Source organism: Macrotis lagotis, chromosome 2 (assembly GCF_037893015.1).
Source record: "Macrotis lagotis isolate mMagLag1 chromosome 2, bilby.v1.9.chrom.fasta, whole genome shotgun sequence".
Taxonomy (NCBI): Eukaryota; Metazoa; Chordata; class Mammalia; order Peramelemorphia; family Peramelidae; genus Macrotis; species Macrotis lagotis.
This window is the reverse complement of record NC_133659.1, coordinates 44,072,126-44,087,228: the sequence shown is the minus strand read 5'-3', so window position 1 is coordinate 44,087,228 and position 15,103 is coordinate 44,072,126. Positions and strand designations below refer to the sequence as shown.

General features: G+C 38.5%; 1 protein-coding gene across 1 annotated transcript in view; it reads right to left on the bottom strand.

Annotated features, from left to right (window-relative positions):
• Nucleotides 1-388: 388 nt before the first annotated feature.
• Nucleotides 389-15,103, bottom strand: part of DDAH1 (dimethylarginine dimethylaminohydrolase 1) — a 209,174-nt gene continuing 194,459 nt past the window's right edge. Inside the window, exons 5-6 of the mRNA XM_074221772.1 lie at nt 13,554-13,697; nt 389-4,045 (exon numbers count right to left, since the gene is read on the bottom strand). Coding sequence (XP_074077873.1) covers nt 3,929-4,045; nt 13,554-13,697 — 261 coding nt within the window. The 3' untranslated portion in view covers nt 389-3,928. The remainder of the gene's footprint in view (nt 4,046-13,553; nt 13,698-15,103) is intronic.

Below are 15,103 nucleotides of genomic sequence, written 5' to 3'. Positions count from 1 at the left end.
CTTGAAAGAAATGGGCACCAGAGGCAGTCATTCAGGGAACATCTTATGGTTCTGTCAAAATTACTTCTTTTCTGTCCCATTGTAGTATTTTACGAGTGTATAAAATTTATAAATGCCTGAAGAGTGAGTCATCACTTCAAAAGTGATTTGATGGTTCTTATCCTAGTCTCTGTACAGGTATTTCTAATCTGGGTCATGATGGCAGGCATGGATAGGTTGAGATTTGCATTGCTGAAGAGAATATCCATCTGAACGAGATCACAGATCCCTTGGCATATATCCCTTAAAAAGGATAATTTAAAGAATTCAACCCCCTCCCTTGGCCTGATTTTTGATATCACTTAATGACTTTGAGAATGAACCTGATTCACAACCACTTTCCATTGAAAATGAAAAGCCAAGACCCATTTGCAGCACAATGGACACTTTATTCCATAATAATTGGTTTACATCGAAGATTGGAATTGCAAGAGACTAAAATCAGTGCAGAATTTCTCTGGTCTAAAGGATTAGGATATTTATGATTTTGGCACACAAAAAGAGGCTAACAATATACTGTCTGGAAGAACATGATCAGTAGGAGAGACTGACCACATCTAGAGACAGATTGTAATCCTATTTGCAAGCTGTACAACAATGCAATACTAAATGGTGAATAATTATAAAGATTTACGTGCAACTCTATACAAGTTACATTATTCATCTACTAAGTATTTTTCCTACGAGCTGAGATAGCCTTAATATTCTGTTCACAGTAGATAAAAAAAGAGCAAAACAACTGATAATAGACCTGTGTTTGTTGGTTTCTATGATTACCTGCCACAATTGAAAAAATTCTGAAGACATCAAGACATTTCTTTGTATTCCCCTTATTTGATTTGATTTTGCTGGTTAAGTAATTCTGTTTGAAGTTTCTATTATTTGAATAAAACACTGACTTGATTGTGTCAAAGGAAGTTTTTGTTACAGTTTATCCTTAAAAATTCACCATCAATCACTGTGGGGGACGTTATGTGGCTGGTATTAAAGAAATACTGTTATGCTCTGTGTGTGTTTTAAACATTACAATAGGCAGTTCACAGAGCATTACAAAAAAGGAAAATGTAATGTGTGATATAGAGGTTTATTTAAGAATTTGGGATGAGGCTCTGGGGAAAAGATGTCCCAATTTTAAGTCATTTCTTGAGATAGAGGGAGAGGAGGAAAGAAGAGAAGAGAAGAATAATAAAAAACTAAAGTTCTGGAGAAAAATTGGTTTAGAGAAGAATTCTATTCACCTTGAAATTGACTAAAATTATGCAGGGTTATAAGGTTATCAAAATGTGATAATGGATGGAGGTAACAGAAGTTACACTTACAAAACTTGTTTTCTTCCTTTCTTTTTCTTTCCTTCTTCCTTTCTTTCCTTCTTTCCTTCCTTCCTTTCCTTCCATCCCTCCCTCCTTTCTTTCCTTCCCTCTTCCTTCCTTCCTTTCTCTCTCTCTTCCTCTCTTTCTTTCTCTCTCTCTCTCTCTCTCTCTCTCTCTCCCTTCCTTCCTTTCTTTCTTTCTTTCTTTCTTTCTTTCTTTCTTTCTTTCTTCTTGATATGGAACCCTGAAAATCAGTCCTTCTTTTGTCTCTGGTCACATTTGACATGAAAGGCTTAACAATTTCCATTGGTTTCAAATTCTTTCTTGTCTCCCCCAACATATATGGTCAATATTCTCTCCCTTGTTGGTATGATACTTCCCTATTTTGATCTGCATTTGGGATTATTCACCTCTGACAACTTGAAATAAAACAATGACCAGCAAATGTTTCATTTACAGGATATACATGATCAGATGTCTGCATATGATAAGAATTAAGAGGTTGAGCAATGAGGATTTGGAGAAATTTCCTCTGGTTCCTAGGCTAAATAGAAAAGACAAATAGTTTAAGTGGTAGATGATATGTCTTTGTTTTCTTAGTGGTTTATCAAGGTTGAGTTCTTCTGGCTACCTATTAAGAGGGCCATTGAATAGTCTAGCTAAAGTATTTGTAGTTGGTTCCATATGGGTGAGGGAAATAAGGATGAGAAAGGGTGAAATAATATGTCTTTTTTTGCTGATTGAGTCAAAACATGTAAGTTGGCAAGAACGAAATAGCTGGACAGAATAAAAATGTAACAAATGTTTTCTGAATTTTTCTCATCCCCAGATCTACAGGAAAGGTAGAGGTGAGTAGGAAGTTGATAGCATGTTGAAACCAGCCACCATTCTATGGAAAATAGCATTTCTCTCTTCTGTGTGGGGGCAGACTTTTTCAAGTTGAAGAAAAAAGACAATGGTTTCTTACTTCAATGTAGTGTTTTCCTTTGTGCCTGAGTCAATCTGAAGGTTGTGCAATTTGAGAGTTACAGGACAAATGGGATTTAATTGAATTCCATCTTACATATTCATGGAAGTCTGGAAAACAAAATAGTCTATTATGTGAGCTGGTCTCAAGTCCAAGTTGGCCATGTAGGGACTACCCAATCACTTCTTTTGTCAAGGACATGATGATCCGTTCTCTTTGAGTTATGCCCCTAGCATGCACATTCCTTTTTTGTATGTTATTTTTTTGTGGGGGGAATAGTATGCTTTTTAATTTTTTAACAGTCTCTTGGGAGAAAAAAGAACAGAAGCAGGAATTGAATAAATAAAATAAAATTTTCTTTTAAACTTAAAAAAAAAACATACCTCCCAAATGATCTGGATTTCCATATGAGAGGGAATTCCTTAGGATGCCAAATGGACCCCTGTAGTGAGTTTGTAGGGGGATATAGACAAGAATCATACAGGAACAGACAGAAATGAATGGGTTGAGGCTTATACACTGGGTAAGGGACTACTCACTTCAGTGAGATCTCATATCCAATGGAGTATTGGGGTACCCTTCAAGGAAGCAAGGGCATGCAAATGTAAATATCCTCACAAAGATGCAAAGTGAGTATAGTATTTCCGAGATATCTCTTGTTGGTTCTCCTCATTTCTCCTTAGCATGTTAATGCTTGGACTTGCCACAGTCACTTGCATTTTCATGTAGGGAATCTGAGTTATCATCAGAAGACTAGGTTGCAGCTTGCCTAGGTATGGACCTCTAACTCTTCTGGAATTTGAATCTCTGGGGCCAGCCCTGTCTTGGTGCATCCCTGCATAGTAATGCTTTCCCAAGTTGCCACCCAGATTTTAGTCGTGATTCTGCTTAGGAACCTGTTTGCTCATTCCTTAAGGCAGAAGTTGTAATAGTGAGGCAGATTGTATTGAGGCCAGCGTGGAATTGCATGGTGGTGTAATGGCTAAAGCTTTACTATCCAGAGGCCCAAGATGAGTCAATGTCAAGGTGGCTGTGAGAGGAAAGGGATAGGCATGAAGAAAAAACAAACAAACCAAAAAAACAAAGAGAGAAGGCCTCAGTTTCCTCATCTATAAAATGAGGTCATTTAAGACTAAGTGTTAGGGATACAAAAAGAGGCAAAAGTTATTAAAGAGCAAAAATCTAGAAATTTTAAAGAGAGAGCAGAAATATAGGAAAAGGAATTCTTTAGGAATATTACTATATGTGTGGATGATATATAGAAAAGAGAGATTATCTGTCCAAGACATTCTTCTGAATATATATAGGCATCTCAAAGGATTTTTTGTAAGTCATTAAGATGAGTGTTTCCCTTGCTCCAATCAAATTTTAATAGTTTGTTAAGACTTAAAGTTTCCAAACATAGTCAGCTATCAAATCCACAGGTTAAGTACCACTTGGGGTGGGGAGAGAAGCAAATGACAAAAAGGAATGGAAATGAGAATCAACTTTTGTAAACACAGATTAGTAGCATCTGGCACAGTAGATTGTCAATCAAAACAAGACTGGGTAGAGAGTCATCGGCGCCTTGCGTATACATTATTGCCAGTGACAAGTAGGGGATTCTGTGGACTCACAAGTCTACCTTTTTGTTAATCAAAATTGAACTACACGTGAGTAGTCCATCCACCTTTTCCAGTTCTGTATTGGTGACAGGGATCAGCATGTGGTCCTTCAGTTTTTCAAACACCTATGGTGGGAATAAATGAAAAGATTGAAAAAGAGGATCACATCATTTTTTGCAACTCCTTTCAACTTTTATTCTATCCTGAATCAAAAGATTATTGGAACAATAAAACATTCAAGCATTTAAATCAGTATACATGATTAATCCTGTCATTAATTTTAACCCCAAGGTATGGGTAGGTTGGGGTCTCTCTCTCTCTCTTTCTCTCTCTCTCTCTCTCTCTCTCTCTCTCTCTCTCTCTCTCACACACACACACACACACACACAGACACACCCTTCATGGTCAAGTAAAGTGGTAAAATGGTTTTTCACTCACCATTTTGAAACAACTAGGTAGCTTAGTAGATATCCCTATAGTATTATTTTTTAAGCCAAGATTGTGTTATAATTTAGCTTAGTATTGATTGAGTACATCCTAGGTACAAGGCATAGTACGAGTTACACACATACATACATATATATATATATATATATATATATATATATATAGAGAGAGAGAGAGAGAGAGAGAGAGAGAGAAAGAGAGAAAGAGAAAGAGATTTATTTTTTTAAATGACACAGTATGGTACCAATCCTAAAACTAAAATCAGATGACCAGAATTTGAATCTTGGGTCAGCTGGTAACTACCTTGTATAACCTTGGATTTGTGTCTTCATCTGTAAGATGAAGGGATTGGACAAGATGATCTCTGGGGTCCTTTTTTTCTCTCAATCTACCATCAATCTATGATTCTTGCCTTTAAAGTACTTGCTCACCTTCCACTGGAGGAAATATGAAAAGAAATGGTTAATTTTAACATAAAGCAGGGAATGATAGGATCAAAGAAGATGCCAAAAGGTTATTGAATCTTTTGGGAATTCTGGGTCCTTTTGACATCTGGGAAAGGCTAGACATTCCTTCTTAGAATTATGTTTTTATATGCATAAAATAAAATATTTAGACTAATGAAGGAAACCAATTATATTGAAATATATTTGCTAGGGGAAAATTTGAAGGGTAAAAGAATACTTTTAGCTTAAAGAGGTTGGATCTGTATGGAAAAGGTGAACCTTGAAGGAAGACAAGATTGTGAATGGAGAGATGAGAAGGGAGTCTATTTGTAAAATTATTACTTTTCCAGGGAGCCATTTTTGGTAAGCAAACCACTTTACTGTCAATCAATTCAACATTTATCTAATGTATACTATCTGCAGGGCACTGTGGTAGATGCTGGTATGAAGACATAAACACAAAATGGTCCCTGCCAATAAAGGGAATTGGGGAGGGAATGGGGGTGAAATACATCTTGCCCACATATATAATATGACTTGTTCACATGGAAATTAATACAAAGTAATTTCAAGAGGGAGACAGCATTAGTAATTGGCAGAAAGGTCTAAATTATGCTTTTTTTTTTTTAGGCTTTTTTAGCAAGGCAAATGGGGTTAAGTGGCTTGCCCAAGGCCACATAGCTAGGTAATTATTAAGTGTCTGAGGCCAGATTTGAGCTCAGGTACTCCTGACTCCAGGGCTGGTGCTCTATCCACTGCCCCACCTAGCCACCCCTGAATTATGCTTTGAAGAAAGAGTTCCTATGAGAAGAATGGATTTCAGCCATGGGGGACCACTCAAGTAAAGGTAGAGATGGTTGCTGTTTGTCCTTTGTTCTTAAAGAGATTCATGATATCAGGAATGATGATCAAGATAACATGACTAGCAAGTGAATAGGATTTAAGTAAGGGAGGGCTCTACAAAGGAGCCTCCCTCTCTCCTCTGGAATCATCTGGGCCCAGTGGCAAGATATAGATCAGCATGACTGGAGGTGGCCCCTGGGTCATAGAACATCCTTTCCAAAGAACAATACATGGGTCAGTTTGACTAGAATAGCAGAAAGTAGACTTTGATGAGAAAGTAGAATGTATGAAAGGGAATTATATGAAGAATTTTTTTTTAGGTTTATTTTTATTTTTATTAGTTTTTTGCTAGGCAATGGGGTTAAGTGTCTTGCCCAAGGCCACACAGCTAGGTAATTATTAAGTGTCTGAGGCTGGATTTGAACTCAGGTACTCCTGGGCCAGTGCTCTGTTCACTGCTCCACCTAGCCACCTGAAGAATTTCTTGAATCAGTCTTCTTTTCTTAGAATGACCCAGATTTTATCTGGTTATAGTTTAACCAGCTATTGTTCCAACAGTTTTTGTTCTTAGTTGGAATGAATATCTCTCCAAGCTTTCTCACCTATTTCCTTCTAGTCAATCACCTCTAATCTAATCCCTCATGCCATCCCCCCTTGCATACTTTCCTCACATTTCTAATCACGTGAGTTGCCCTAAGCCTCAGTTCTTGGCTTACCTGGTCCTTTACTCTTTCCATTCTGTTGTTCCACTACTCCCTCTCTGAAAATGACTATCTACCATTGATCTCTTAGTCTAGCTCCAGTCTCATATCTCCACCTACCTCCTGGACATTTCCATTGCAATGATCTGCCATCATTTCAAACTTAAGCTGTGTGTCCTAGAAAAAGACTTGGAGTGTAAGGGGAATGAATGACTAGGGAATTGCATGAGTTTATTAGAGTGCCATATTTGGATTTCTCAAATTTCTCAAAGGCTATATATATAGGAAGTGTTCATAGGTTCTGGCAAATTGTACCACTCAGGACATCTTGAATTCTAATTTCTTTTCCTAGAACCAAGGGTGGATAGCCAAGAATAGGAGTTCATTACCAATAGGGTAGTCACTGAAAATTCAGGTATAGAGGTTGGCTTGTGTCTGAAATGTGGCTCCATGGTTATTAGAAATGACTACCTTTACATCATCAATAGATTTGAGGTGAGTTAAGTGAACATGTGAGTCTCTATTTTGTAGTGAATTTTAATTTGATTAGAGAGAAGTAATTTTACTTTGATAGTTCTCTACCTATATTACTAGAAAATAAAACACCATTTAGATCAGGGGTTCTTAATCTTTTTTTTTTTAATGTCCTGGACTCCTCTGGCACTCTGAGGAAGGCTATGAACCCTATTTCAGAATAATGCTTTTAGATACATAAAATAAAACACGGAGGTTGACCAAGGAAGCCAAGTGGTTAAAAATTCCTTGGATGATGGATTTCCACCTAAGTTTGCTTTAAAATGGCAGCTGAGTTTTATCTAACACTAAGAAGGACAAGGTAGCAAATTTGAAATTTATATTTACAATGGAAAAAATATTGTGAAAATCTGAGAGTTAAAAAAAAATCAATCTTACAAAATATAATTTCATTTTGCAAAAACAAAAACTAATCCACCCACTTTACCCAATACCTCCAATGAAACAAAACACCAGGAGCGCAGTTCTCTAGAGTGACTGCGGCTGCCACTGTTGTTTTTAAAAAATAGTCTTGGGTAATAGAAAAGCAAAAGATATTTTGAAACAGGAATACTGCATATGGTTGTAATTCTATAATAGGGAATAGGGAGTGACTGCAAATCCAAAGACCTAGCCAATTTCTTGGGTGAAGAGCAGCAGAGAAGCCACTCAAAGATCTTGGTCTGACCAAATTAAAAGGCAAATGAAGATTAAGGAAAGTTTTGGGGTTGGTAAGAGTGTGATCTGTTTGAGAGTCTTCACCAGAGAGAAGACTATACTTCTGGCAGCATTTGCTTTCCTTCTGGCCTATACAAACCTTATCCACTTTAACAACTGCAAATATTTACTAGCCCAATCCACAAAACTTTCCTTTTAACTGCTAAAAAAAAGGCTGGGTGGGGGGTTATAGGTGGAAATTACTTTGGGACTACAGTAGAGTGTAGGTGTCCTGAGGGCAAGCACTTTTTTCCATTTATATTTGTATTGCCAGGGTCTAGCTCAGCACCTGGAAGATAGCAGGCTCTTAATAAATACTTACTGATTGACTGAGTAGTGTTAAGTAACCTGACAATAACATAGTATTAGGAAATGTTTTGATATATTCCTATAACTTAAGATGTCAAGAAACAAAATTCAGTAGTAACTTTTGAATTTTATACCGAACTATTCTTCCTATTCTCTTTGGTAGAAATATTTTATTTGATTTTCAAGGTGCATATATAAGCATACTTTTTTGCACAAAGCCTTCAGGCATGTTTAACAGTTAAACGGATTAAGAACTAGAAAGCCAGACATGTAGTGATTCCTGCTTAACAGGATTAACAAGAAATTACAAAAGTGGAAAAAAAGACATGTCTTGAAGTTAAGAGAAGATTCTTGGATTAGGAAGGGAATTCCAATGTAGCCCTTGGGGAAATTCCTTAGAAAATAAATTTAGAGACCCCATAGACATAGAAAGACCTTTCAGTTGACTATGGTGCATAAATGACAAATGGTCAGAAATTTTTATTCCTTCACCTTTTATATGCTTTTTTGCCCCTTGGAAATGTAGTTTCTGATTATGTTAAATATTGACTGGGACTACAATGTCTCCTTAGGACACTCATACAGTTTAGAACTCTGAGTCCTTCTGCCCTTGTTGCTGTTCTTCCCACAAGATACACCATATCTCTTATCTCCTTTCCTCTTTGCCTCTTCCCCAAGCCTATAATGTACTGCTTCCTCATAATCTTTTTTTCTTCCAAATTCTGCTCGTGTCATAGATGAAGCCTTTTCTGATGCTCTCCAAGTTATTAGTGTTTCACTAAATTTATTTTGTTTTTATTTTGTATATACTCATCAATGGACTATAACCATCTTGAGTGATTGTTTCACTATTTTTGTATCCTCAGCACTTAGGCAAGGTGGACTTCTTATTTAAGTTAATGTCTTTATCTGTACCCTCTAAGCTATCTCATCTCGATGCCAGAGAAAATGTTCTAGGGTTGCCTAGTCTAGGGCTTGAGAATGTGAATGAATTCACTTAAAAAACTGACTCTTGACCCAGAGGATTTTAGGGACAAAAAAAGTTTATTCATGCATTACTATGATTAAACAAGTAAAGAAATTCAATGGTAATACAGGATGGATTTTTTTTTCTTTTTGTAAGGCAATGGGGTTAAAGGACTTGTCCAAGGTCACATAGCTAGGTAATTATTAAGTATTTGAGGTCAGATTTGAACTCAAGTCCTCCTGACTCTAGGGCCATTGTACCACTTAGCTGTCCCCAGGCTAGATTTCTTGGGAAATTTTAGTAATAGCTGGGGGTGGGGGGAGAGAAAGAGAGGGGGAGAGAGAGAGAGAAAGAGAAAGGGCAGTTACAAGGTTATTGCACCTGAGCTGCTCCCCTAAGAGGATAAGCAGCAGCTAGGGAATATGGTAAAGTAAAGGAAAAAAGTAAGAACAGTTTGCAAGTTTATTGCAACTGGACTGATAAGCAGCCACTAGCAGAGGACAAAATATATAAAGAGAGAAAGTTAGGACAGTTGCAATAATATTGTATCTGGGCTGATCCTAGGGGATAAGCAGCAGCTAGCAGGGGAAAAGGCCAAGGTTTATATAGAGTATGTCCTGGGAAAGGGGTAATGAGGAGTTAGGGCAATGCTGAGGGATTAAGAAGTAGGTAGCACATAGATTGCAAGTATCCTGAGGGGTCAATTTAGTGTCTTCAAATAGTTCCTCTAAGATAGACAATGGGATGAAAATATGGGCATATAGATGGGCTTCAAGTAATTTCTGTAAAATAGCTTTGAACAATGGGTTGGTAATATGGGTGTCTTCTCTGTTATAATCTCCTCATCTGATCAGATCCCATCCCATCCCACTTCATCTCTATCCTATTCCATCCTCCAAAATTATTTCCATTACTCAACTCCATTAATCATTTCCATCTCCATACAGTTTAAAATATTCCCCCTACAGGTTACAAATACATTTGGTATTCCTTTTAATTTTCCCCCACCCCCACAAAAGACCAATGGCTTGACCTTAATACTCTTTCAAACAATTTCCTTTGCTTTCTTTCTCATGCTCATTCACTGCTTAACTTTTGGAAAAAGTAGATTACACTGCCTCTGATTCCTCACCATCCCACTCTCCTCAGCTGCGTTTAATCTGTCTTTCCTTCTATTGAAACATTTTTTTCATAAGGTCACAAATGACCTTATTGACAAAATCCACTGATTTCTGTTTTGACCTCCTTCACTCTGCCTTGTATTTAATATTCCAGATACTCTCCTCTGCTTGACCCATCTCTTTTCCTTTAGATTCTCTAGCATTTATTTCAAGATTTTCTCCTTAAGGCTACTTATCTTCCTCTTATTCTTTATGTAACCATCCAACTAAACCTGGAATGGTTTTTAATGTTGCTTTGTATGTGGAGGAAGATGTAATACCTTTGTAAGGGATTTACTGTATCTTCAGAGAGACAGAGAAGGGAACCCTCAGGTGAGGAGATTGAGAAAGACTTTGAACAGAAATGGCAGTTTCAAGCATGTAGACATGTCCTCTCATCATGTTCCTAAACTTTAGGGTTTACAATTCTAGACTGCTGAGAGAGAACCTCCTTGGGTGAGATCATTCTTACTCTCTTGGTTTAAGCAGAGATCTTATCTTGCTCCAAATGAAGAGTTCATTTATACTTGTGCCTCTTTTGGCATATTCTAATGTGTTAGAACTGTTCCAATTCCTATTTGCTCTTTTGCTTGGAAAAAATAGGGCTTATTCACTGTTCACTATTTGTGTTGGTCTTTTGTGTAACTACCTTTTTGGTGAGGAGGGGGCTAAGCTGGCAAGTGTGAGCTAAGACAGTATCTTTCCCTTAAGAGTAATCAGGGGTCTTTGCTCTGAACCTATTGCAAGTCTAGAACAGAGACGGGGTGGTAGGTGGATACAGTTCTGGCCTAATACTCCTCTTGGAGACTACAGGGATATTGCTCAACTTCAGTTGTCCTAGACCCTGCTAGGCCTTCTCTCTGGCTAGGTTGCTGGTGGTAGTAATATAGTCTTTTCTCTCTTCCTTTCTGCAGAGTGCGCCAGACATTAAATCAAATCTAGTTATATTGTTCTTGCAGTATCTAAATATTTGGATAACTTGGAACACACATACACATAATGCTTCTTTATGGGTGTTTCCCAAGGCTCTGTTATAGACTCCCTTTATTCTCTCAACTTTCCTATAATTATCTGATCCATTCTCATAGTTTCAATGATTAATTGACTCCCATATCTCTATCTCTATCCCAACTTCTCCCAAGAGCTCGAATCCTATGTTTCCAATTGACTGTTGGCTAATTCCACCTGGATTTCTTACCATCACTTCAACTTAACATGTCTTAAACCAGATTCATTCTTCCCACCCTCATCAAACCTATCCAGTCTCTCAACTTTTCTGTTGATGGTACTACTAACCTTTGACTCTCCTAGCTTGCCTTGATCAACACAAAGACTTTCTGTCACTCTCCATCACCTACCTGATGCATAAGTTTAACTTTGATTTTGGAATTCAAGATCCAAATCAACATTACCCTAACCTATTCACCCAGTCTTATGTCTTACTCTTCTCCATGGCAACCCGGCCAAATTGGACTTGTGTGACCTTTTATTTTGTCTTGTCCTTTCCTATATACCAATTTTTGTTCCTGATGCAGACTATTCTCAGCTTTACTCTTTGTCTTTATCTTTTGAAATTCATTTTTCTTTTCAAGGGTCTATTGAGATATTATCTTCTCAACTTCTTTCTCGTTCCATGCAGCCAAGTGATCTTTCTTTCTAATTAAATGCAATGAAAAAAAGATACTGATAATCCAGAGAGTATTCAGGGGAAGACAGCCAAGATGAGGAAGGACTTTGACTCCATATCACAGGACGACTGGTTGAAAAAACTGGACCTCTTTAGCTTGGAGGAGGGAAAAAACTTGAGGAAAGAAGGAAAATGACATGACAGCTAGCTGTCTTCAAGTATTTGAGGCACTGGATTTGTTATATTGGGCTCTAGAAAGCAGAATTTGGAGAAGTGGGTGAAAGTTATCAATTTAGGGGTCAATTTAGGCTTGATGTTAGGAAAACCTTCCTTACAATGAAAGCTGTCTAAGCATGGGATGGCATGCCTGGAGGGGGGTGGGTTCCTCTTTTGTGAAGGTCTTCTTGCAGAGGATGGATGATCACATGTTGGATAACATGTCTTGGTGGTTCTTTTCATAGATGAATTGGAGTAGATGGCCATTTGAGCTTCCTTCTTACTCTCAAATTCAGTGATTTTTGGAAAGTTCTCATAGTAGTTGTCCTGGTTCTTTTTTGATCCAACCTTTTAATTTCCTTATTTATATTTGTGTACTACTCCCAGTATTGGATAAGAAGTTTCTTGTGTTCACAGATAATCCCTCTCCATCTTTATATCCCCAGTACCTGTCAGAGTGCTTTGGTATTAAATAAACATTTGTGGAATTGAATTGACCCCCAAGAAGATAGATCGGAAGCTTTTTGGAAAGATTTGCCACAAAAATGTGAAGTTCATTAAAAACCCATTTTAAAATGAATGACTAGATTTTGGAGGTACATTTATGCTGCCAGAGACAGGAGAACAGACTGAGGATCAGATTAAGAGATTCATAGAATGACAGAGTTGAATTTACTCCTATTGTATAATATCCGAGGATTTAGATTGTAGAGGAAATCTCAGAGATCACATTGCTCAGTTTCCTCACTTTGCAAGTATGAAACTTAAGCAAACAGAGATGAAATTTGATGAGGAAAAGCAGTGTAGTATAAGGGGCTTCGACTTGGTCTAGGGAATTCAGGGATATTTCTCTTTCAGCTCCCTCTTCTATAAAATGCTGGTGGCATCTACCTCACTGGGCCTCTGTGAAGTTCAAGTGAGGTAATGTAAGTAAACCAATACCTAGATAAATGTTGGCTATATGACTGTAATTTGCCTGTTATTTGTCACTCAGATAGTAAGAGACAGTTGCAGGATTAAAATCCAGGGGAGATTCCAAATGTAGAGTGTTTCTTATTATAACCATGGTGCCTCTCCCCACCACTCCAGAAGCTTAAGAAGCCTTGAATACAACTAGTCAGTTAGTCAACCAGGATTTATGAAGTGTTTATCATCACTTTTGAAATACCTGTATCCCCACATACACACATGCGTGCATATATATATATATATATATATATCACACATACAAACAGATACATACCACACACACACACACACACACACACACATGCACACACACACAATTTCATCAGTGCAAGGAACTCCTATCATTGATGTAGTCCAATAACTTTTGTTATTTATAATCTATTAAAATAAGATTTTCATAATATTTATAATAGAGCTACCTGGGATACTATGAGCTCATATAGCTAAAATGTGTTTAAGTTAGAGCTTGAACCCACACCTTACTGACTTCAAGGCATGTTGCCTCTATACAATATGTATTTTGTGTGAGTATATATGCTTATTAAAAACATTAGAAAATATAATGGCATTTTGAAAAAGAAATAATTGGGAGGCTTATTTAGGAAATCTAATAAAGAAGAACCTTTGTCATTTAGTGACTGGTCTTAGAAATGAAAATCCACTAGTGATGGTGGTGGGGTTTCTCCAGTATATGATGGTTGGGACAATTTGCATTTACCTTGGCGCTCTCTGGGTACTCTTCTGGGGCTCGGTGGAGCAAGACATGCCCTTTGTTTGGGATGTTTAAATATACACAGTTTGCGGCCACATCATCAGGTACGGTCAGTTTGTCATAGCGATGGTCACTCATCTGTTGCATGATCTATAAAGAGAAACAAAGAGGTCCCGTTTGGACTAGTTACTGAAGGCTCTTAGGAAGGGTCCACTTCTCATCCCCAAATAATGTTCTAGGTGAGGTCCAGGAATATTTCTCTCTATGAAAGGTCTCTTTTAGACCACTGTTGTCCTACTTGAATCATACTACGGTCCAGAAAAATATTTCAACTTTCTGCTCAGATTTCTGCAGATTTAGCAGATGGTTCTCAAAGAAGGAGGTGCACTAATTAAGGAAGGCTATCAGCTCTATAATCATGAGATACTGGGTTCAATCTTGCCTCTAATGCTTCCTGGGAATTTGGGCCTCAGTTTACTCATCTGTGAATGAGTGTAAAATGAAGTGATTGGCTCAAGGGGTCTCCAAGGTTCCCTCCCAGATTTCAATTTATATTTCCATAGCCTGCTTCACACTTCCCTGTCTCTCCATCCATAGAAAGAAACAGAGAAGTTCAGATCATATTGCTTTATGTCAACAGAAGAAACAATCAGGATGTTTTGGGGGTGGAGCCAAGATGGTGAGAAGAGCGGATTGTGTCTTAGGCGCTCTCTCATAAATCTTCGAAACTAAGGACTCTAAATTTTCAAGAGAGAACCCACAGAGGGACCCAGTGAGGCAGTTCAACTTGTAAAAGAGCAGAAAGGTTCTGCTCCCCGGGTCAGAGGAGTGGCCCACCAGAAGGGTGACCTGCCAGAGCGAAAGAACTTCAGCCTCCCAGAGGCAGCCCTGGGGTTCTGGGAGCTGTGGCTTACAGCAGCGGGGAGTTTCCTGACCTATGCCCCAGGGAGCACCAGGCACAAATTGGAGGGACAGCCGGGGAACCTCTGCCAGAGCGAGCATGTGGAGCCCAGACCTCAGGGCACACAGAGAGCAGTGTAGCCACCACAGCCCAGATCCAGGAACAGAAACAGGCGGAGCTGGTGAGCAGGAGCCCCCAGGGCATGAGCCCATTGAACCTAGGGAGGGGAATGAAGAGAGAGACTGCAGAGCTCTGCAGTCTAGGCCCCCTCCATAGAATAGCAGCCCCCCCCACCTGCCAGTGGCAGAGGGGGGCGCATATGGTCATTCACAGACCAGGAGGGAGGACAGAGCCTCACACACTGAGACCATTGTGGGAGTGTCCCAAAAGCTCAGGAAGCACCCCCAAAACAGGCTTAGGCTGGGAAAATGAGCAAGCAGAGAAAAAAGAGGAACACCATTGAGAAATACATTATCTATGATCCCAAGAAGAATCAACATACTCATTCTGAAGATGAGGAAGCACAAGCTCCTACATCTAAAGACTCCAAGCAAAACAGAAATTGGGCTCAGGCTCAGGCTCAGACAGAGCTCAAAAAAAACTTTGAAAATCAAATGAGGGAGTTAGAAGAAAAATTGGGAAAAGAAATGAGAGA